The sequence below is a fragment of the Pleurodeles waltl genome, chromosome 11 (genome assembly GCF_031143425.1).
Source record: "Pleurodeles waltl isolate 20211129_DDA chromosome 11, aPleWal1.hap1.20221129, whole genome shotgun sequence".
Taxonomy (NCBI): domain Eukaryota; kingdom Metazoa; phylum Chordata; class Amphibia; order Caudata; family Salamandridae; genus Pleurodeles; species Pleurodeles waltl.
The window spans coordinates 537,959,253-537,981,717 of NC_090450.1; the positions used below are offsets into that span (position 1 = coordinate 537,959,253).

General features: G+C 41.1%; 1 protein-coding gene across 2 annotated transcripts in view; it reads right to left on the reverse strand.

The window, feature by feature from the left end:
* PIWIL2 (piwi like RNA-mediated gene silencing 2) overlaps positions 1-22,465 on the reverse strand; it is a 1,291,255-nt gene that overhangs the window by 962,010 nt on the left and 306,780 nt on the right. For both annotated transcript variants that reach the window (XM_069213952.1, XM_069213950.1), the window contains exon 9: positions 4,439-4,556. In XM_069213952.1, the coding sequence (XP_069070053.1) occupies positions 4,439-4,556 (118 nt within the window). The remainder of the gene's footprint in view (positions 1-4,438; positions 4,557-22,465) is intronic.

Sequence of the window (22,465 nt, forward strand, 5' to 3'; positions counted from 1 at the left end):
GCTCCTAGTTTCCTGTGGTGATCAGAACCGCGCATCTCACCTGGAGTCTTATATTTCTCCTGACATCTGGCTCTCCTACTTTAAGGAATTGTATGGACCATTGTCGGCAAGTCATATTTCTGACATAATTTCGGAGGAGCCAACAATTTTTGACGAGTCTATGGCTTTCTTGCCCCCTTTTACACTGAACGAAACTGTGTCGGCCATTGCAGCCCAGAAAGCAGCAAAAGCCCCTGGGATGGACGGGATCCCCTCTGATATGTTTAAAGTGGACCAGAACATCTGGGGCCCATATATTAACAGACTTTCTAATGCCATCTTGACTAGCAGAATTTATCCTGACTCATGGAAAGAGGCGATTATAGTGCCCATCCATAAGAAAGGAGAGAGGAACAACCCGGGTAATTATAGACCCATCAGCCTCCTCGACAACCTTCAAAAAAATTTCTGTTATCAGTTGTTGAGCAGGCTGAACAAGTGGCTAGTTGAAAATCAAATCTTAAATCATCTACAAGCGGGCTTCAGAGAAAAAACTAGCACATTAGATCAGATATTTCGTTTTACTTCTATTAAATGGAAAGTTGTCGATGTTGACTTAGGCCACCTATATGTAGCATTTGTAGATCTAAAATCGGCCTTTGATCTAGTACCCCGCCACAAACTGTGGGAAGTTCTGTCTAAAATAGGAGTCCCGTGCTCTATTTTAAATATTATCAGGGATCTTTACACTGGCAACTATGGTAGAATTAGATGGGGCCCACAAGGTGAATTAACAGAAAAATTCCTTACTGCCCGAGGTGTAAGACAAGGTTGTGTTCTTGCCCCTACCTTATTCCTTCTCTTCATAAACGCATGCATCCCTTATCTTATGGAGTGTTCTAACGACTCGCCTAAAATAGGAGGGCAGAAGATCCCCTGCCTTCTTTTTGCCGATGACACCCTGCTGGTTTCTCAAACAGCCACAGGCCTTTCAACCCTGCTTTCAAGATTCATTGACTATTGCAATGATTATGGGCTCGAAATCAACCGATTAAAAACCAAGTGCATGGTGTTTGGCGATAGGAAAGGCAGAATGAGACGACCTATCTATTTAGAGGGTGCCGCGCTGGAAAGAGTCAGCGATTTTGATTATTTAGGCCTGAAACTAGAAGACTCGCACAAGTGGCAGCGCCACATCCAGAAGGCAACTTTACGATTGCAACAGCGAGCGAGTGGCATTGCAAGATTTGCAGCTAGATCTCCTAGCTTTGCCATGACGCCCGCAGTAGAAATTTATAAACTACAAGCAAGAGGGGGAGCAATCTATGGAGCTGAACTGTGGGGCCACTGTTGCCTGGATGATTTGATAAAAGTGGAGAACTCTTTCTTGAGGTCATTGCTAAGAGTTCCTTCCAGTACCCCAATGCTCCCAATACGCATGGACCTAAATCTCCCTTCTATCAGCCAGATCGTTGCACTCAAGCCCTTGTTGTACTGGATTCGCCTATGGTCATCAGATTCTCTTGTCCATTATAGATGTGCGCTAGCTAACTTGATGGCCAACAACACTAGCTCCAAAATCAAGTGGTGTGCATATGTAGAAAGGACCCTCTCGCTTCTTGGTTTGGGGTCCTATTGGAAGGAACCATTATCTATCCCTAAGAACGCAACCCAGACTCTAAAGGATGCTTTCTGGCTCCACGTTCAACTTTCCCAACTGTCCGCTGTCTCGTCATCATCCATGACGGGAAACTTTTTATATTTTAAATGTCATTATGAATTTGCACAATATATGGATATAGTATCTTCCCCGTTTGCTCGTTCATTATACATTAGATTCAGGGTGGGCTCTCTTCCATTGCGTTCCCTCACTTATAAATGGTCTAATTTTAGTTGTTCTTCTAAGATGTGTCCGATGGGCTGTGCCAGAGAAGAATCAGTAACTCATATTCTCTTCCAATGCCCCGCATACTCCAAACAAAGAGCCCGTTGGATTATTCCTCTGTGCAGAAGTAAGGGTTTTAAAAACTGCTTGCTAGCTTTGAGAATTTTTAAATCTGATTCATCGGTTTTAGTGGTTTGTTGTTTGTCAAAATATTTAGACTCAATCTGGCGTATCAGACTGAACACGCTTAAAAAAGCAGAGGGAAATTTAACAATGAATGTGGTAAACAACAATTGATGGATTTATCATTGCATGCACATATCACTTTTATTGGTTCAGATGCATTCCCTACCTGCTGTTTTTATTTTTCTTAGATATTTTTTAAATTGAAATGTCCTTTTTATCTGATATGGTTTGCCAGGCTTGTATCTTATTCTTTTACCTATAATGCGTTTTTACATAACTATAAGGTGCGATTTTCCATGAGGGAACTGCTTATGTGTAAATATTTCTCTTTTCTTTTTTTTTCTCTTTTTCAATCTTTTATGACTTAAATTGTTTATCATGTAGCTTGCCGTTCCTTTTTTGTGTGATGCGCTTTTATGGTATTTATATTTACCGAAATAAAGCTAATGAATGAATAACAGATGTTTTTCACCTCGGTTTCTGAGTGACATCTCAAGCTTTGTTCTCATCACAAGTAACTCAAATATTGCTCTCATCTATGATATTACTCAGAATTCCTCAGAGAAAAACATCTATTGTTCACTGAATTCATCTATTAGTATTACTGTAGGTCATGTTTAATATAATCAAAATGTGAAGTCCTGACTCCAGATGCAGTGGCTCCTACCCATAATTGTGTCATCAACTAAGATCAGAGCAGAAAAAACACATCTTTCCATTTTGAAAAATCTAAGTGGTTTTACAGAATAAGTGCTAACTTTTTTAAAAGTAACTCTCTTGTTTTCAAGTGTAGTTGAGTGATAAATCCAAGATGCTGTACATCACACCTAATGTCAAGAGTGAGAAATGTCCTTGGGTGATCCTGAATTTGTCAACCCATTACAACTCACAGAAATTCAAATTCTAGTCATCGCTTTTCTGTCACACAAACGCAAATAAAACGGGCTAGGCTTAGTGGTCTGCCTCCTGACCATAGGAGACTAAACATATTGGAAACCTTTAAATCCTGAATTTAGTTTCCACCATGCCTAAAACACTTTCAGCAAGAGTCAAAACAGATCTATTAATATAAGCCTCTGGATTCTAGCCCATCAAGAACCACCAGCCAGTGTGCATACCATCTTCCAAAACGCCCAGCATAACCACTACAATTTTCTGTATGACAGTGAGATGTCACTTTAACTTCCTGTTCATCAACCCTTCCACAGTCAGATTCTCAGAGTTTTCAGCATCAACAATTTCCACGAGAACTGTTGAAATAAACCCACCAACGTTTCAAGCTATCCAGGCAGTGATCTGCTGAAGCAATAAGGCAGGGTTTAGCAAAATACAAAGAAAATCAATGAAAAGTGTTGAATTTAATTTCAATTTTCATTCTCACAGATACATTTCATCAATTTTAAAAAGCCTAAAGCTCAATGACTGAATAATCTCAAATGATTAAACACATACATAGCTTTCCACTAAAGTCTCTAAATGTAATTACGTACATATTCCATTATTAGATGTACGTAATTACATTTGGATGTTTTGAAACTAGCCAGCCAATTAAAGCTATGGTACTTCCATGAGAACCATTAATGTGAAGGTACATGAAAAATTGGTCAAAAGAGCTGGGTTAGTATATATTGATAATTAATACCTCTATTAACACAATCTGGCAAAGTTTTGTAATTGTAGCATCTTCTGGAAATCTGTGGCATGATTTTACAAACATTTCCATGGCAGACCTAATAGATGATAACAAATGGGAAACTTCTTGTAAACAGGAATTTTGTGTGCGCAACCCATGGCAAAACATGTCAAAAATGTATGGCGATACTCAAATATTTCCATCTTGAATACATATTGGGGTCAATGTAAGCATATGCATCACTGTTTAAATTGCAAAGGTGCTAAAAAGAGGTTCTGATGGGTAACAAGGCTGATAGCTAGCTACAGCATTAGCAGCGTAACAAACTGGTATACTAAGCACAGTAATTTATTTGTGAAGTACTACAATTTACCTTAACAAATACAACAATAGGAATTATTTCTCACTGCACAGTTGTAATAGCATATTTGTGAAAAAAGAATCGAGACCCTAAGGTATATCTGGCCATGGGAAATAATGGATTTTCTAGTAGTGACACAATTAGCACCCAAAGGATTAGAGACAGTAACAGGAGATTCACAATAGCGTGTCAACTCCCAATTTATTACTGGCCAGAGAAAACAGGGATCTGGATACATACCAGAATGAGCGACATGGGTCTTTGCTGACTACTGTTCAATGTTACATCACGAGCACTCTTTTCTTTTTTAATTCAAACATTTTCAAGGGCATGCATTTGCATCAAAATGACCAGGCTCACAAACAGCTGATAATTGTAGATTAGACACTCTTACTGTTTGTAGCTTGATAGGGAGGTATAGGATGAGTCCATCAAAAGCTGTAACGTCACCGGTGACGTCTTTGTGCTCCTTTATCATCCCAAACCGCATGCTTTTACACTCTACACTGGGGCTAAAGAAAAAGAGCAACACAACTGTGAGACCAAGGCAAAGTGCTTCCAGAAACCCACAATCCAAACTAAGGCCTAGCATCTCCATTGACCCTACGGGGTAACCTGTTCTCAATGCTCCTATAATCATTCTTAGTAACAAAGTGGCAACAGGACTCAACACACAAGTATTCGGTCACGTCTCAAAATTATGAGCACCCAACTGCCTACAGAGAGAGACACAGGAGTCCAAAATACTAATTAGCTCCCCCCAAGCCTAGTATTGAGCTTTGAACTCGAGTGATAAGCGGTTAACATATATACTTATACTTAAATGGCAAGGTGAATGGCCCATCTTATTTATTTCAACATAAGATAAGGTGTAATTGTCTTAATTATTAAAGCAGCACACACACAGAAATAGCCTAAGGTCTGTATGAATTACAAAAAAACAAAAACATGAAGGAAATAGTTTAATACTCCTTAAACCTGCACTTTTCTCTTTTCTGGATATTTCCTACAGCAACAATGAAACCTATAACATCTACACACTTTAGCAGACATCAAAACTGTGTTACATCTTCAGAATAGTTGGCAGTTACAATACATTTTTAAATCAGCAGATGTAGGCTGTTTGAAAGCCTAAATCTTTCCAACATACATCTCTGGGCACCCTCAGCCAAGTCAGACTTTGGGACACAGGCTAGCCTTAAATTACATGACCATTTTAACTTTGTACTAATGACATGACTAGTGGGAATTGACTTGAACATCAAACAGTCAAACAATGGGCATTCCTGGAAATCATTTTTCTGAATAGATGCAGTACTAAGGCTATGTACCAAAGCATCATTGCTCACATAACTCTAGTATTCATAACAGCCATTACTATCAATCGATGAGCGGGTTGTTCCTACAGGACTTAAAGCCCCATTTCAAATAGCATGTCTAATTGCATTGCCTTCAGTTAGAAAACTTAGTGTCTGAATTAGATCTTGGCGGAATCTGTGCCACCGTCATTTTTCCGTCTGATAATCCAGATGCCGACAGGCTGTCCGCCCACTTTATTTAGATGCTGGAGGGCCCATAGACCGTTGGCGAGCTGCCGTTACCACCAGAATCTTACACCTACATCAACGGTACCATAGGCAAAAGCAGCTGGTGGCAGGACCACAGCCAGTTTTTAAACTGGGCCAGTCATGATATGTCTTCCCACCAACGTAGCTGTGGCGGCCTGAGTTGGAGGATTAGAAGGGATATAAGCTCAAACTTACTTTTTCTTCTTTTCACTCCCCTTGCCGCCATGGGCCTGATTGTACAAGTCCTACCTTTGCTGCTGATACTGGATCATGACGCAAATCAACACCGTTGTTGCCGCAATTAAAGGTAATTGCCTGGTACTCACACAACAACAGCAGCTTTATTCGGTTTAAAGACCATCAAAGCAAACACAATACAATAGTATAATAACAATTAATAAATAATGATCTCATTTAAATACAAACATCAATATCTGAATAATAAAAAGATAAAAGCTGATATGCATAAATACCTAAAATCATAAGATATAAGATAATGGGGGTTATTCTAACTTTGGAGGAGTGTTAATCCGTCCCAAAAGTGACGGTAAAGTGACGGATATACCACCAGCCGTATTACGAGTTCCATAGGATATAATGGACTCGTAATACGGCTGGTGGTAAATCCGTCACTTTTGGGACGGATTAACACCTCCTCCAAAGTTAGAATAACCCCCAATGTCATGTAAATTTAGGTTAATTTTATATTAAAAAATGACGGCGTATATGTCATGCTGCCACTAGAAATTTACTAACTGCGAGGATCAGATCATAGGATCTGTGGGTTTTTAAAATCCTTATTGTAGCATTACAATTATTAAGACTCAATTCTCGGCATATTTTATCGAATCCATTTTGCCCGTGGGTTGGAATAAACAGGACAAAAAAAACAAAGTGCTCAACGGTTTCAGTAGCTCCACCACATGCGGGGCACAAATCTGTACTGGTAGACTGGCCCCATTTGCTGGTCAGGGACGCTAAGGGCAAAGTTCCTAACTGGAATCTTACATATAGACTTTTGCCCAATAAATTAGTTATAATGTCTAGATAGGGTTCGTACTGGGGCAGCCATTTAAAGTCAAAGTAGCTGTTGATTAGACAGCCGTGGGATTTACAAGTTATATAATGATCCCTGATGTATGACCAGTACACTTTTTTTAGACTGTTTTTATGGCGTCTTTCTAATTTATGAGGATTTTCCCAGTAGTCAGCCAAACCTAATAATCGAAGCCAGTTACAAACATGCCTGATCCAGGGGATTGTTGCAGCGTCGTTTCTTTTCAATAAATCGAGTAAGGATACTTTAAAAATAAGCAGCTCAGGGGTAGTCCACAGCCTTATCCAATAAATTAAGGGTCTCAGGGTAATTATATCGGCTACTCGTTTTAGCCCTAAGTCTAAAAAGAGTGGGGTCAAGGGAGTACTACGGGGGCACGCAACTAGTGCTCTAGCAAAAGTGTTTTCACCCATTGTTATCTTATTGGAATTGCTGTTACCCCAAACTTCCGCACCATACAGAGCTGCTCCCTGCGCCTTAGCCATGTAAGTTTGAATCGCTGGGAGTACTGCCTTAGTTGAGGAACTCTGATAGAAGCGGAGTATCGTTGCTGCTCTATGCTGTAAGAGGCCTGCGCTTTTGAGGATCTGGTCCTCCCAAGATAGTTTACTAGATAATCTAATGCCCAGATAATCTATAGAGTTACCCTTGGTTAATGGAACCCCATCAATTTTGATGGAACATCTTTTGCTGGAACCTGAGTGGAGCACCATTAATTTGGTTTTACTTACGTTAACCTCCAATCCATATTCACTACAGAAGTGACTGAATTTATCAACTAGGATCTGCAATCCCATTGGGGTTTTGGAGATAAGAAGTGAGTCATCCGCAAAAAGGAGGATGGGTATTTTTTGGGCATCATTTTGGCAAGAAGTCATGTGTTTCACCACCTCGTTGATGAATAATGAGAATAATAGGGGAGCGAGCACACAACCCTGACGAACACCCCTTTCTGTTAGAATTTTTCCAGTCAGTTCGCCTGGGTTTCCCCATCTCACTTGCGCATAAGTATTTTCGTGGAGTCTCTCAATCAAAAGTAATGTATCATCTGGGGCCCCCATCTTGCCCAATACTTCCCACAGCTTGGCTCTAGAGACCAGATCGACGGCAGATCTTAAGTCAATAAAGGCTACGTACAAGTGCATTTTGGCAAGAACTACATATTTCAGGTGTAGTACTGCAAGCCTAAAAACCTGGTCCACCGTACTAGTTTTTTTCCGGAAGCCTGCCTGTAGAAGGGAGAGAATCTGATGATCATCAACCCAATTGGTTAACCTCTGAAGGAGTTGTTTCGCAAATACCTTTTGCATGGTATCTATAAGGCTAATTGGCCTATAGTTAGTTGGTAAATTATCGTTGCCCTTCTTGTAAATGGGTATAATTTCAGCCCCTTTCCATGTTTCCGGGATTGACTCTCCTGCAGCAATGCTGTTCGAAATTGCATTTATGTACCATGTCCACAGGTCTAGTTCTGATCTATAAAGATCACCTGGTAGCTTATCTAGGCCCGGTGCTTTGCCTGGTTTGAGGGAGTTTATGGCTTCAAGAGTCTCTTCCATAGAAAAAAAGATATAATTGCTGCTAGCAGCACCAGCTCCCCCCTCTTAATACAGACTGACTAGAACTGTGATCTGGTCTTACGGGGGTGAGGTACCCCAGCAGCTGACAATACATCCACTGGCTTGGCATAGAGAACAGAAAAATGCTCCACCCAACTTTCAGGTTGTATATGTTTAGCGGGGGCAATCCTGCCTCCTGTTTCTCTTTTTACCAGAAGTTCCCAAAATAACTTGTTATTATTTGTTCTTGCAGAAACGAATAATTCCTGCCATATATGATCCTCCCACTTCTTTTTTACCTGGGTTATAGTTGCTTTATATTTGTGTCTAGCTAATTGAATCTCCTCCTGGAAACCGGTAATAAGCGCTGTTTTTAGACCAGATTTAGCCCTGGAACAGGTTTCATTAAACCATCCACTATGTCCCCTTCCCCTCCTATTTAACCTGGTTCTTCCCTTTTTGTAAAAGAACTTCTGCAGTTGCTCAGTCAATTTAACGTGAATGTCAAGAATCGGAATATTATCTCCATTTTGGTCCTCATATACTGCCAGGTTATAAATGAAGGCTTGGTAAATTCCTCTCATTGCTTGGGGGTTGGACATTACTTTTGGCCATGTTACCTTAGTAAAATTGCTGGTCCAACGTGGAGGGGGGACCTCAGTAAGTAAGGTGTTTGTTGTTCTCTTGAACATTTCTCCTGATAATGTAAGTAGCAAGGGGAAGTGATCACTCTCACATCTTACTTCTACTTCCATATCCCTCAAGTGTGGCCATAATCTGACGTCCACCAGGATATAATCAATTGTACTTATAGACATTCCCCGTTTAAAGTCGGGGCTATGTTTGGGTCAGCTGGTGTCCTGCCATTACAGGCCCTTAGGCCAAATTTTAGACATAGTGTGGCCAACTGTGTGGCCACGCAGGAACGTATACAGGGCCGGGTGCAAGTTAACTGAGGTATCCCCCATAGCTCGTCTTCTTCGTCGGTTAGACCACTGAGCAGGGGAGATGGTTCAAAAGCACAGTTCAGATCACCAGCTATAATCAATAGACAAGATGAATGTAGGGTTTCTAAGAAATTGATCAGTAAAGTCAATGTCTGGGATTCAGTACTGCGTCTGACAGATCGTATGTATGCATTGATAATAATGATAGTAAGACCTTGATTGAATTCTATTTGTGTGCCCATTAAATCGTGAGAGTCTATTTCCAGTATCTGGAAGTCGCATTGTAAGTTTTCTGTTAAGGCATAACAGGAGCCCACCCTTTGCTCGACCCATACCCTTCTCAGGGGGTATAGCGGGAACAAAGAGGGAAAGAAATCCATTGATATTCATTGCTCCCTCTGCCCAGGTTTCTTGGAAAAGGCAAATGTCTATGTCTTTAATGAAAGAGACCCATTCGGGGTCATCCAATTTCTTTTCAAGACCTGCTACATTCCAAGACATTAGAACCATCGAAGTATTTCCTGTTTTTTCCTCAAATAATAACCATCCTGTTTCCCTCTGGTCCAGGGCGTAAGCAATGATATCCGACAATAAGCTCCTGTCACTCTCATTGCAGGTCTCATTGGGGGCCGAAATATAGTTAGACAGTCACATGGAGTGTAACTGTGAAGGGGGTTAGTGTTTAACTTAGATGTACTACCTCTACAAGCACTGTTTGGATCTACTGATGAACGAGGATAAGGGGAGTTCGACGTAAACTTTAACCTTAACCCCCACCCTTGTTTACCCCATTCAAACAGGTACGGGTGTCAAAATCTTTAAGCTGGGTTACAAGGGTCTTATTTACAAGGTAGATGGTTATTTTGTCAAGGTTGGTATCTGCGTCACAGCTACTGCCAGGATATCTGAACGAATGATGGAAAGGCAATTGCGCCGAAAACGCAGCCAATGAGTAACTTTATTTATCAGAGAGTCCTGGCTCTCAGTTAACCCTAAAGGTAATTTTGGGACATCTACCAGGAAGATTATATTATCACCACTGTCCCTGTCCTGTTCCAACAACATGTTCCCCGCACCATCCTTTTTAATACAATTTTGGGGAGGATTAACTGACCTTAAAAGCAGAGGAGAAGCTATGGTCACTAACTCAGCTGAAGTCGAGGGATCATACCTCTTTCCCCTTCCTCCCTTTTTATCGCCGTACGGATAGACTTGATTGGTCGTCCCAGGCCTTGGGTTACTGCTACTTCTGTTGGTTCTAGCAAGCAGTTCCCCATGACTCAGATGATCAATATGATCAGAAGGGCCGTCCTTCATACCTAGAATGGGTGGGATCCCACAGGCCGACGGGGGGGGATATCGACAATGAGTTAATTGCTTTTAATGCTTCATTCCCCTTCTCCTTCCCGCTGCCCCTTTGGCATTCACATCTACATTGGCAAGATGGTTTCCCCTTGATTAAATTTGTTAGGGCCAGAACCTTAAGTTCGTCCACTCTCTGTGCAACTATGGCCAAATCTGTTCTACTGACTTGTGGTACCGATTTTCCTAGGCCATAAGGGAGACTATGAGGACTGTCAACAGGGATAACAGTTCTTAATGAGCAGGATAAGTCTCCCTTTTCCATCAGCGGCTCAAAGCGATTGGAACACGGTATACTGGGCACCAGTCTAATCTCCGGGCTCGGCAGGTAAGAGTGAGACTTCCCCAACTCGTGAGAGGGACTCTTCTGGGGTGCCGTGGGACTAGATACATTGCTTGTAGGGATCAACTTGGGTGCCACCAAGGGGGATCTGGAGGGATCTTGGCTTTTCCTGCCTTCAGGCACAGATACATTATCAGTAGGACAGCTTCTTCCCTTCGTTTTAAATATTTCCGGGATTTTCTTGCGCTTGGTCGGGCTCTTCTTTGGGACTCTCAAGCCTGGAGAATGAGCACTTAATATAGTCTCAACTTCTTCAAAAAGTAAATCAATAGCTTCAAACGCATTCCGGCCACTTGGGGGGACATGGTTAGTTGGTTTGTCAGGCCGTTTTTTTGCCTTCTTAATCCCCTTAGTTGATGCCGGCATATCCACAGCCTTTCTTTTCCCCATGGTATATGGGCGATAACAATAACAAGGGTTAGTATAATAAACCTTATTTGTATACTTTCCTTCACTACTGCAAAATGATTGGCCCTGCCCTGGCCTCTTCTGGGCGATGACTGGCGACCGCAGTGTTTATATGGCCCACAGGAATGGAGAACACCTGGGGGACGTAGTCCCACCCCAGGTCAGGCAGAGTCTAGCACGCGTCCCGATGTGCGTGCTACCGCAGTGTTTATATGGCCCACAGGAATGGAGAACACCTGGGGGACGTAGTCCCACCCTAGGTCAGGCAGTGTCTAGCACGCGTCCCCCAGGCAGAGTCTAGCACGCGTCCCAAGCAGAGTCTAGCACGCATCCCCAGGTAATTGCCTTTTTTTAACTACATTGTCTGTATACCATTAAATTACATTCAGCCCTACATGTTTTTATATGTATTACATATGTGTTTATTTGTAACACATCATTTTAAACAAACACACCTGTATCAACATATAAAAATTGATTACAAAATGTTGGTCTAAGTGTCCATTATCATAATGAATGCTTGCACCAAATTTACCATGTCCATAACAAATGTTCATCACCAATATATGCACCATACAAATAAGTCAAAAATAAAAACCTATTTTGTTCACTATCATAAATTTAGTTCAAGGTACTCGCATTCTCCTAAATGACAATATCAAATGAAGTACTTTTAATTACTAAATAATGTCAGGACACAATTTGTGAAAATACATTTTCGTTTTTTTTAATGAGATCCTTTTCTCAATATCATATTTTTATTAATATATTATAAAAAAAACACAGGATGCACTGCATCAATCTTTGGGATTATGCCCAATAACTTGCCTCCTAATGACACTGACAAGGGACAACCTCCTTAGGAAGGGGTATCTGGTGGCACCGAGCAGGCACCTCAAGTATCCTTCTCGGAGGGGTAGATTTGGGTTTCTTAGGGGTCAGGGATAGGTAAGAAGTAAAACTGGGTGGAGGAGAAGGTATGGGAGAGGATTGAGTTTGGGAGGCAGAAGGAGATGGAGCTGTGTGTGTTTGTGTCTGTTTTGCAGGTGCATGTGGTGTATGTTTGGGTGTGTGTTTCTTGGAAGTTATGTGGTATTCAGGTGGTTGTTGTGGGTGTGCTTTTCTCTAAGTGTAAGTTTGGATGAGTGTGCTGTTGAGGTGGTTATGGTGGATGTGGTGCGTGTGTCTGTATGTGTTGTAGGTGCATGTGTGTCTGGTATATGTTTAAATGTGTGTTTTGTAGGTGTTTTGTATTTGGGTGACTGAGCGTGTGGGTTTGGTGGGTGTTTTGCATGTAACTGTGCATATGTGTGACTGTAGGTTTGGATGAGTGTGCTGTTGCGGTGGATGTTGTAGGTGTGCTTGTGATTGTGTGCTGGCAATTGTGGTGGTGGCACTTGTGGATGCTGTGGTTGTGGTGGTATGTATTGTGGATGTTGTGGTGCTTGTAGGTGTAGTGTCAGCAGTGTGTGTATTTTGGATGGGTGTATGTTTGTGTTTTTAGCTCTGTTTGTGGGGGTGTGCTACTTGGGTTTGTTAGAGTGGGTGCATGCAAAGAATTGAGTATGCCATTCACAATCGCTGTCTGGCTTAAAGAGATGCTGTTTAAGACGTCAATAGCCTCCTCACTGAGTATAGCCGGAGGGACGGGGATGGCGCCTGTGGCAACAGAGAACCCAGCCCTTTTTTTTTATTTTTTAGGGGTTAAGGGGGTGGGGGGGTGTTTGGCCAATGGGGTGGGCAAGAGGGAGGGTGGAGATGGGAATGTGGGTGGCAGGCAAGGCTGAAGATGGAACAGGTCCTGTAGGGTCCACCATCACTACGAAATAGTCGCTTATGGAGACCTCCGAAGAAGATGTTGAGCTGGTGGCCTCCATGCTAGTCCCCTCGGCCTCCATGCCACTGAGTCCAGCAGTGTCTGATGTCTCTCCACTCGACACACAGTGGCCAGCTGCTTCCCTGCCTTTGTGGCCAACATCTCCTTCGCCTGGTCCTGAAGGTGCTGAAAAGACACACAAAATATCTTTATTATTTCTGTGCTAAATTATTTTCTTTAACAAAAATTTCCGAATTTTAATTTTTCACATGCTTTAAGGATATAAAACGAAGGTATACTTTACCATTACTCCATGCATGTAGGGAACATATTATGGACCCATTTGCTCACAGTATCGTAAATTACCATCATCATTCCCATTTCATTTTAGATCATTTTCCTTAAACACTTCAGATTTCTCATGGAATTTTTTTTAACACCTTTGAATGGTACAGACTGGTTGTTTTGAATAGTGAACTCGTGTATCAAAAAACCTTTGCACCATGTGCATTGTCCATCTGCAAAAGTCTCTTTCAATTACTTGTTTGCTTCATCATTATCATCTGGACAGAACAAAGAACACAAAAAATGTTGTCTGGGGTATGTGTAGCTCTGTCACCAATGTGTACACATTCCTGTCTGTTTCAATTAATAGTGTTTGCCTACTAAAGTCATGTTTGTTGAAATAGACTGGCTTACATGCACATTTGTGAAGGAGTAAGGCTTCATGACAATCTAAAACTGTTAAGATGAAGGGACTTGAATTTTTCAGTGAAAATATATTTATTAAATGTTTTTGCTAAGAAATATTGCCATTGTTCTCATGTTCCCAGTCATTTTGGATCACAAGCTTAATATTGTTTGGTCATTATACCAACTCACCAATGTGATGACGCATCACACGACAGAATCATAATTTGAGGCCTGTTTGGTACAACTGTCTCTCATAACAGACAAAATTCAGGTACCTCTATTCTCTTAGGCAGGCATATGTCTTCTCAAAACAGCCTTAGTTAGTGATCAGGATAAAATTGGTGGAGACCTCCTCTACTCACCCGATAAGGTGTGCATAATCACCATGGCCTGCTGCATGTTGCACAACACAGCAGTTCAATCGAACATCCCACACATTGCAGATGATGGACACCATGATGAGCCACCAGGTGAGGAAATTCCAGGGCAAAAAAGGTTGGTGATCAAACTTTTTGACATACTGACTACAGTATTCATTTACATTATCTTTGATTGTTCTAAGTAAATGCATCCTCAATTTCTCATTTGTAATGTGTCTATTTTGTCACTTAAAATCATTATTTTGTTCTTGTTATTCTGTTTTAGGATACTTTACCATGTCACCTTCATTTGAACATTTCAAAGTTATGACATTTAGAGTTGTATGCTGCTATTGCAGAGTACAAAGGGAACATGAGCTGATCCTATTAAAGACACACACAATTTGGATGTACGTATTTTGTTGAAAGACACCTCCACAGTGATTGAATGGAAATGTTTGAGTTTGCATTAGACTTGGTTTCAGTTGAATGTTTCCACCAAGGCAATGTGTGCTGCTTAAGTTGCCCTAACCACATATGTAGGTCCAGCCATAGCACACTCATCTCCCTTCACATTTGTCAAATCCTCATGTTGTGTTAAGTGTTTGAAGCTGTTGATGTGTCTCATTATTGGAGAAAGAAGTTTCTGTAGCACACCACCTAAAGTTGCTTGTGACATGTCACCAGATACTGCCACGGTGTATTGGAATGAGCAAGTGGTCAGAAAATAAAGTACGGACATGATTGTGACTATTGGTGTTATTGATGTGGGATTTCTATTGTGAGACAGAGGCCTGGATCCAGCTCATGACACAAATCAACAATAGTTTGCCTATTGAATATGATTTTTATGATTATATTCCGTTCTTCTATGGTATCAAGGGTCTGGAACTGCCACAATTAAGATAAGTTTTTTTTTTTTTTAGAGCAGTTAGATGCCTAAGGGCGCCATGGCGCTAGTATTACCTATCAGAACATTACATTAGTGACAGATTAGTTGAAAGCTTGGCAAAAGAATCAAGCATTCAACCCCTTCCTAAAAGCACTCAAGTTGGATTGGGATCTTAAAAAAACATGGCAGCGAGTTCCTTAATTTGAAAGCGCAGAAAGAAAAGTTCTTGCTGCCCACTTTGTTTTTTTTCTATTCTAGAGACAGAATTTAATTTGCCAGTACCGGACCTAAGAGTACAACCAGGCTAGATATCATTTGAATATCTTTTCAAAATATTTAGTACCTCTCTGGTGGAGGGCTTTGTGAACCACACAGATGGTCTTAAATGTAATCCTTTCCTGGAGTGGGAGCCAGTGAAGGCTCAAATTGATTGTGAAATTGATCCAAATTTTGGAATCTTCAGAAGCAGCCTCGCGGCCACGTTTTGCTATATCTGTAATTTTTGCAGTAGTCGCTCTTGAGAGCCTAGGAGTAAGGAGTTGCAATAATCTATTTTGGAGGTAATCAGGGCTATAATCACAGTCTTCTGAAGATTTAAAGGGATCAAAGGACAAATCTTTAAGGTTTTGAGAAGGAAGAAACAGGCGGAGGTAATCTGATGAACTTGCTCTGAGAAGGATAGATTCCTATCGAAGATAACTCCCAGATTTTTTACCATGATTTCTGGGGTCGGGAGTGGGCCTAAATTTGATGGCCACCATGAAGTATCCAGGAAGCAAATATTGTTCCCAAAGAGTACTACTTCTGTTTTGTCAGAGTTCAATTTAAGACAACTTTCCTCCATCCAGCATACGATCTGTGCCATACAGTTAGTAAAGTTCTTAGTCGTTTCCTCCTCATCTGAAGATATTGATACAACAATATGCGTGTCATATGTTTAAGAGATGAAAACAAAGCCAAGCTTTGAATAAGATAGGTTAAAAGAGTAACAGACATTTAACAGGGTCGGACTGAGTGATGAACCCTGTGCCACCCCACAAGGGAGGATGAAAGGGGTGTAGATGAACTCCCCAAGGGCCATCACTTGCTCTCTAGTGTGCAAAACTGAAGTAAGAAGCGAAAGGGCGGAATTTCCAAAGCCAATGGTCTTCAAACGGCTGAGGAGGAGAGAGTGGTTGACCGTATCAAAGAATCAGTGTTGCTTTCCCACCCAGATCAACCACCATTCTTATTTCTTCGAGGCCACCAACAGAGCAGACTCAGTGCTATGATTGGACCTAAAGCCACGTTGAGAAGAGTCTAAAATGCAGTTAGAGTGGATAAAAGACAGTATTCCCTAGTTCACTGCTTTTTCAAGGATCTTACCCGGAAAAGGAAGACGTGAGACAGGGCGATAGCTTCTAACATCTTGAGGGTCCATGGTCTTTTTTTAATTTTTTTTTATTAAAGGGCGAACCAAAGCTTTTTTTTTTAGGCAGCAGGGAGCTTTCCTTCTAACAAAATATTGTTGGGTAGGTCTGTGAGGGAACAGTTACTGTATCAGAGAACAGATGCAAAATATGATGGGGCTACGGATCTTAAGGGGAATCAGATTTAGTGGATCGGTTGATATTTGCAACCTTCGATAACAACAGCAAATAAAACCTTTCAAAGGTTTTAAGGTTAATGCATGGGTTATAACTCATTTTGTTTTTTACATTGGACAAACAATTCTTACTATTGTATGAAACTGAAACGTTAACATTTGTGGTGCGTATTATATTTCACTTTTTTAAATATGGGAGAAACATTGCCTAAATGTAACTTTTTTGGGGGGGAGGGGGGAGGGGGATTTTTTTTTATTTGCATTTTTTAAATAATGATGGAAGAAAGAATAAAAAAAGTAAACACCGCAAGAAATATAACACCAGTCTGTGTTTTTAGAATTTATTTTACAAACACAAATAATCTGATACAGTGTCATGACCACACAAACTTGCCAAGTCAAATCAAAGAAGTGCATGAGAAAAGCAAAGAGATATCCTCAGTGGAGACAGCAAAGCCCAAACTGGAAGAAGGTTTGCAGAGTAATCTTGCGCTTATTTCAAAGGAAGAATCAAGAAGAGAAGATCCAAGATGGCTGCTGTGAGTCCTGAAGGTTAGTTACAGTTCTAGTCTTGCAATCGGTTGGTTGCTAGGTTACGAGCTCTCCAGCTGGAAGCCTTGCAATTCAACTGAGGTCTGACAGGAATCAGCTGTGTGGAGAGAGAGCGCGCTTCAGAACAGAAACTCCTGTGAGGTAAAATTACATTTGAAGATTATATTACAGAAAACGGATAAATATTGTCAAGGTTTATTCGAAGAGTTTGATAGCAGACCGTTCCCGTGGAAGTCGGCAAGGCTACAGAGTTAATGTATGAATTAACCTTATGTTTACAAGGTTCTTGTTTAAGATATTAAAGTCAAAGAAAAAACAAACTTTAAAAGAGCAAGTATCTACAAATGTCAAGGTTATAAACAAAGGCCAAGTTTAAAGGAGAAACGAACTGTTAACAAATAAGCATTTACAAATTCAATGGTAATAAACCAAAATAGAGTTTAAAAGAGAAACAAACTTAAATAAACAAGCATTTACAACTACAAGTTATCGACAGATGTAGAAGTAAGGAAGGAGAAACTAACTGTAATAAACAAGCATTTACAAATACAAGTTATCAACAAATGTCGAAGTAAGAAAGGAGAAACGAACTTTAATAAACAAGCATTTACAAATACAAGTATTGACAGAAGTCACAATAAGACAGGAGAAATTAAATAACATCAGCTGATTTGAAGAACGCATTATCACTAACTATATATATATATATATATATATATGGAAAATGTCACTTACCCAGTGTACATCTGTTCGTGGCATTAGTCGCTGCAGATTCACATGCTGTGCACATCCCGCCATCTGGTGTTGGGCTCGGAGTGTTACAAGTTATTTTTCTTCGAAGAAGTCTTTTCGAGTCACGAGACCGAGGGACTCCTCCCATTTCGACTCCATTGCGCATGGGCGTCGACTCCATCTTAGATTGTTTTCCCCGCAGAGGGTGAGGTAGGAGTTGCGTATGCTAGTAAAAGTGCCCATGCAATGGAGTGAATGCGTATGTACATAATAAAGTTTCAAGTAATCTATTTACAAATGTACAAATGTTTAAGATCTACTTCTAAATGGCTACAGGCTCCCGGGGAGGCGGGTGGGCGCATGTGAATCTGCAGCGACTAATGCCACGAACAGATGTACACTGGGTAAGTGACATTTTCCGTTCGATGGCATGTGTAGCTGCAGATACACATGCTGTGCATAGACTAGTAAGCAGTTATCTCCCCAAAAGCGGTGGTTCAGCCTGTAGGAGTTGAAGTAGTTTGGAATAATGTTCTTAGTACCGCTTGACCTACTGTTGCTTGTTGTGCAGTTAGCACATCTACACAGTAGTGCTTGGTAAATGTATGAGGCGTAGACCATGTGGCTGCCTTACATATTTCGTTCATTGGAATATTTCCTAGAAAGGATATGGTAGCACCTTTCTTTCTGGTTGAGTGCGCCTTTGGTGTAATAGGCAGTTGTCTTTTAGCTTTAAGATAGCAGGTTTGAATGCACCTAACTATCCATCTAGCAATGCCTTGTTTTGAAATTGGATTTCCTGTATGAGGTTTTTGAAAGGCGATAAATAGTTGTTTTGTCTTTCGAATTAGTTTTGTTCTGTCAATGTAGTACATTAGTGCTCTTTTGATGTCTAATGTATGTAGTGCTCTTTCAGCTACAGAATCTGGCTGTGGGAAGAACACTGGTAATTCTACCGTTTGATTCAAGTGGAACGGTGAGATTACTTTTGGTAAAAATTTGGGATTTGTTCGCAGAACAACTTTATTTTTGTGTATTTGAATAAATGGTTCTTGAATGGTAAATGCTTGAATTTCACTCACTCTTCTTAGAGATGTGATGGCAATTAAAAATGCAACTTTCCACGTTAAGTATTGCATTTCACAAGAGTGCATGGGCTCAAAAGGTGGGCCCATGAGTCTTGTTAAGACAATGTTGAGGTTCCATGAAGGAACTGGTGGCGTTCTTGGTGGTATAATTCTCTTTAGGCCTTCCATAAACGCTTTTATGACTGGTATCCTAAATAATGAAGTTGAGTGCGTAATTTGCAGGTAAGCTGAAATTGCAGCAAGATGTATTTTTATGGAAGAGAAAGCTAGTTTTGCTTTTTGCAGCTGTAGTAAGTATCCTACTATATCTTTTGTAGATGCGTGTAAGGGTTGAATTTGATTATTATGGCAGTAATAGATAAATCTTTTCCATTTATTTGCATAGCAGTGTCTAGTGGTAGGCTTTCTAGCCTGTTTTAGGACCTCCATACATTCTTGTGTGAGGTCTAAGTGTCCGAATTCTAGGATTTCAGGAGCCAAATTGCTAGATTCAGCGATGCTGGATTTGGATGCCTGATCTGTTGTTTGTGTTGTGTTAACAGATCTGGTCTGTTTGGTAGTTTGACATGAGGTACTACTGACAGGTCTAGTAGTGTTGTGTACCAAGGTTGCCTTGCCCATGTTGGTGCTATTAGTATGAGTTTGAGTTTGTTTTGACTCAACTTGTTTACTAGATATGGAAGGAGTGGGAGAGGGGGAAAAGCGTAAGCAAATATCCCTGACCAGTTCATCCATAGCGCATTGCCCTGAGACTGATGTTGTGGGTACCTGGATGCGAAGTTTTGGCATTTTGAGTTTTCCTTCGTTGCAAATGGATCTATTTGTGGTGTTCCCCAAATTTGGAAGTAAGTGTTCAGTATTTGTGGGTGAATCTCCCATTCGTGGATCTGTTGGTGATCCCGTGAGAGATTGTCTGCTAACTGATTCTGAATTCCTGAAATAAATTGTGCTATTAGGCGAATGTGGTTGTGAATAGCCCAATGCCATATTTTCTGTGTTAGGAGACACAACTGTGTTGAGTGTGTCCCTCCTTGTTTGATTAGGTAGTACATTGTTGTCATGTTGTCTGTTTTGACAAGAATGTATTTGTGGGTTATCATGGGTTGAAATGCTTTCTGCGCTAGAAATACCGCTAACAGTTCTAGGTGATTTATGTGTAACTGTTTTTGCTGTACGTTCCATTGTCCTTGGATGCTGTGTTGATTGAGGTGTGCTCCCCACCCTGTCATGGAAGCATCTGTTGTTATCACGTATTGTGGCACTGGGTCTTGGAAAGGCCGCCCTTGGTTTAAATTTATACTGTTCCACCATTGAAGCGAGATGTATGTTTGGCGGTCTATCAACACCAGATCTAGAAGCTGACCCTGTGCTTGTGACCATTGTGATGCTAGGCACGGTTGTAAGGGCCGCATGTGTAACCTTGCAACCTTGGGACAATGGCTATGCATGAGGACATCATGCCTAGTAGTTTCAGTATTATTTTGACTTGTACTTTTTGTTTTGGATACAAGGTTTGTATTACATTGTGAAATGTTTGTACTCTTTGTGGACTTGGAGTAGCAATCCCTTTTGCTGTGTTGATTGTTGCTCCTAAGTATTGCTGTGTTTGGCACGGCTGCAGGTGTGACTTTGCGTAGTTGATTGAGAAACCTAGTTTGTGTAGGGTTTCTATGACATATTTTGTTTATGTGTTGTGTGTTGTGAACACCGTTTTAGCGTATTGGTTTTGATTAACCAATCGTCTAGTTATGGGAACACATGTATTTGCTGCCTTCTGATATGTGCAGCTACTACTGCTAGGCATTTTGTAAAAACTCTTGGCACAGTTGTTATTCCGAATGGCAACACTTTGAATTGGTAATGTATCCCTTGGAATACAAACCTTAGGTACTTTCTGTGTGAAGGATGTATTGGTATATGGAAATATGCATCCTTTAGGTCTAGTGTTGTCATGTAGTCTTGTTGTTTGAGCAGTGGGATTACGTCTTGTAGAGTAACCATGTGAAAATGGTCTGATTTGATGTAGGTATTTAATGTTCAGAGATCTAGTATCGGTCTCAGGCTCTTGTCCTTTTTGGGTATCAGGAAGTACAGCGAGTAAACTCCTGTGTTTAATTGATCTTTTGGTACTAATTCTATTGCTTCTTTCTGTAGCAATGCCTGAACTTCTAGTCCTAGAAGATCTATATGTTGTTTTGACATATTGTGTGTTTTCGGTGGGACGTTTGGAGGGAATTTGAGAAATTCTATGCAATAACCATGCTGGATAATTGCTAAGACCCAAGTGTCTGTTGTTATTTCCTCCCAATGTGTGTAAAACTTGGTTAGTCTCCCCCCCACAGGTGTTATGTGTTGGGGATTTGTGACCTTGAAGTCACTGTTTGTTTTGAGGAGTTTTGGGACTTTGGAACTTTCCTCTGTTTCTTTGAAACTGTCCTCCTCTATATTGTCCCCGAAAACCTCCCCGCTGATACTGGCTCTGGTAAGTGGGCTTTGTTTGTGAGGTTGTGGCTTCTGTGGTTTGCCCTCGAAATTGTGTTTTTCAAAATGTGCCTCTGCTCTGCGGGGCGTAGAGCGCGCCCATGGCTTTGGCCGTGTCAGTGTCTTTTTTAAGTTTTTCAATTGCAGCGTCCACCTCCGGCCCAAACAACTGCTGTCCGCTGAATGGCATATTCAGCACAGCTTGCTGTATCTCTGGTTTAAATCCGGATGTACGCAGCCATGCATGCCTCCTTATCGTTACTGCTGTGTTGACAGTTCTAGCAGCTGTGTCTGCAGCATCCATTGCTGATCGAATTTGATTATTGGAGATATTTTGTCCCTCTTCGACCAATTGCTGCGCTCTTTTTTGAAACTCCTTTGGCAAGTGTTCAATAAGGTGTTGCATCTCGTCCCAATGGGCCCTATCATATCTGGCTAGCAAAGCTTGCGAATTTGCAATACGCCACTGGTTTGCTGCCTGTGCCGCCACCCTTTTGCCTGCCGCGTCGAATTTTCTACTCTCTTTATCTGGAGGTGGTGCGTCTCCTGAAGTATGAGAGTTGGCTCTTTTGCGCGCTGCTCCAACTACAACAGAGTCTGGTGATAGCTGTTGTGTGATGTACACTGGGTCTGTTGGTGGCGGTTTATATTTTTTGTCTACTCTTGGAGTAATGGCTCTCCCTTTGACAGGCTCTTCAAACACCTGTTTGGAGTGTTTTAGCATTCCGGGCAACATTGGCAGACTTTGATATTGACTGTGCGTAGACGACAGTGTATTAAAAAGGAAGTCATCTTCAATGGGTTCTGAGTGAAGGCTGACATTGTGAAATGCTGCTGCCCTTGATACCACTTGAATGTAGCCTGTACTATCCTCAGGTGGCGAGGGTCTTGCTGGATAGCATTGAGGACTATTGTCTGACACTGGTGCGTCGTAAAGGTCCCATGCGTCAGGGTCATCTTGACTCATCCCCGTATGTGT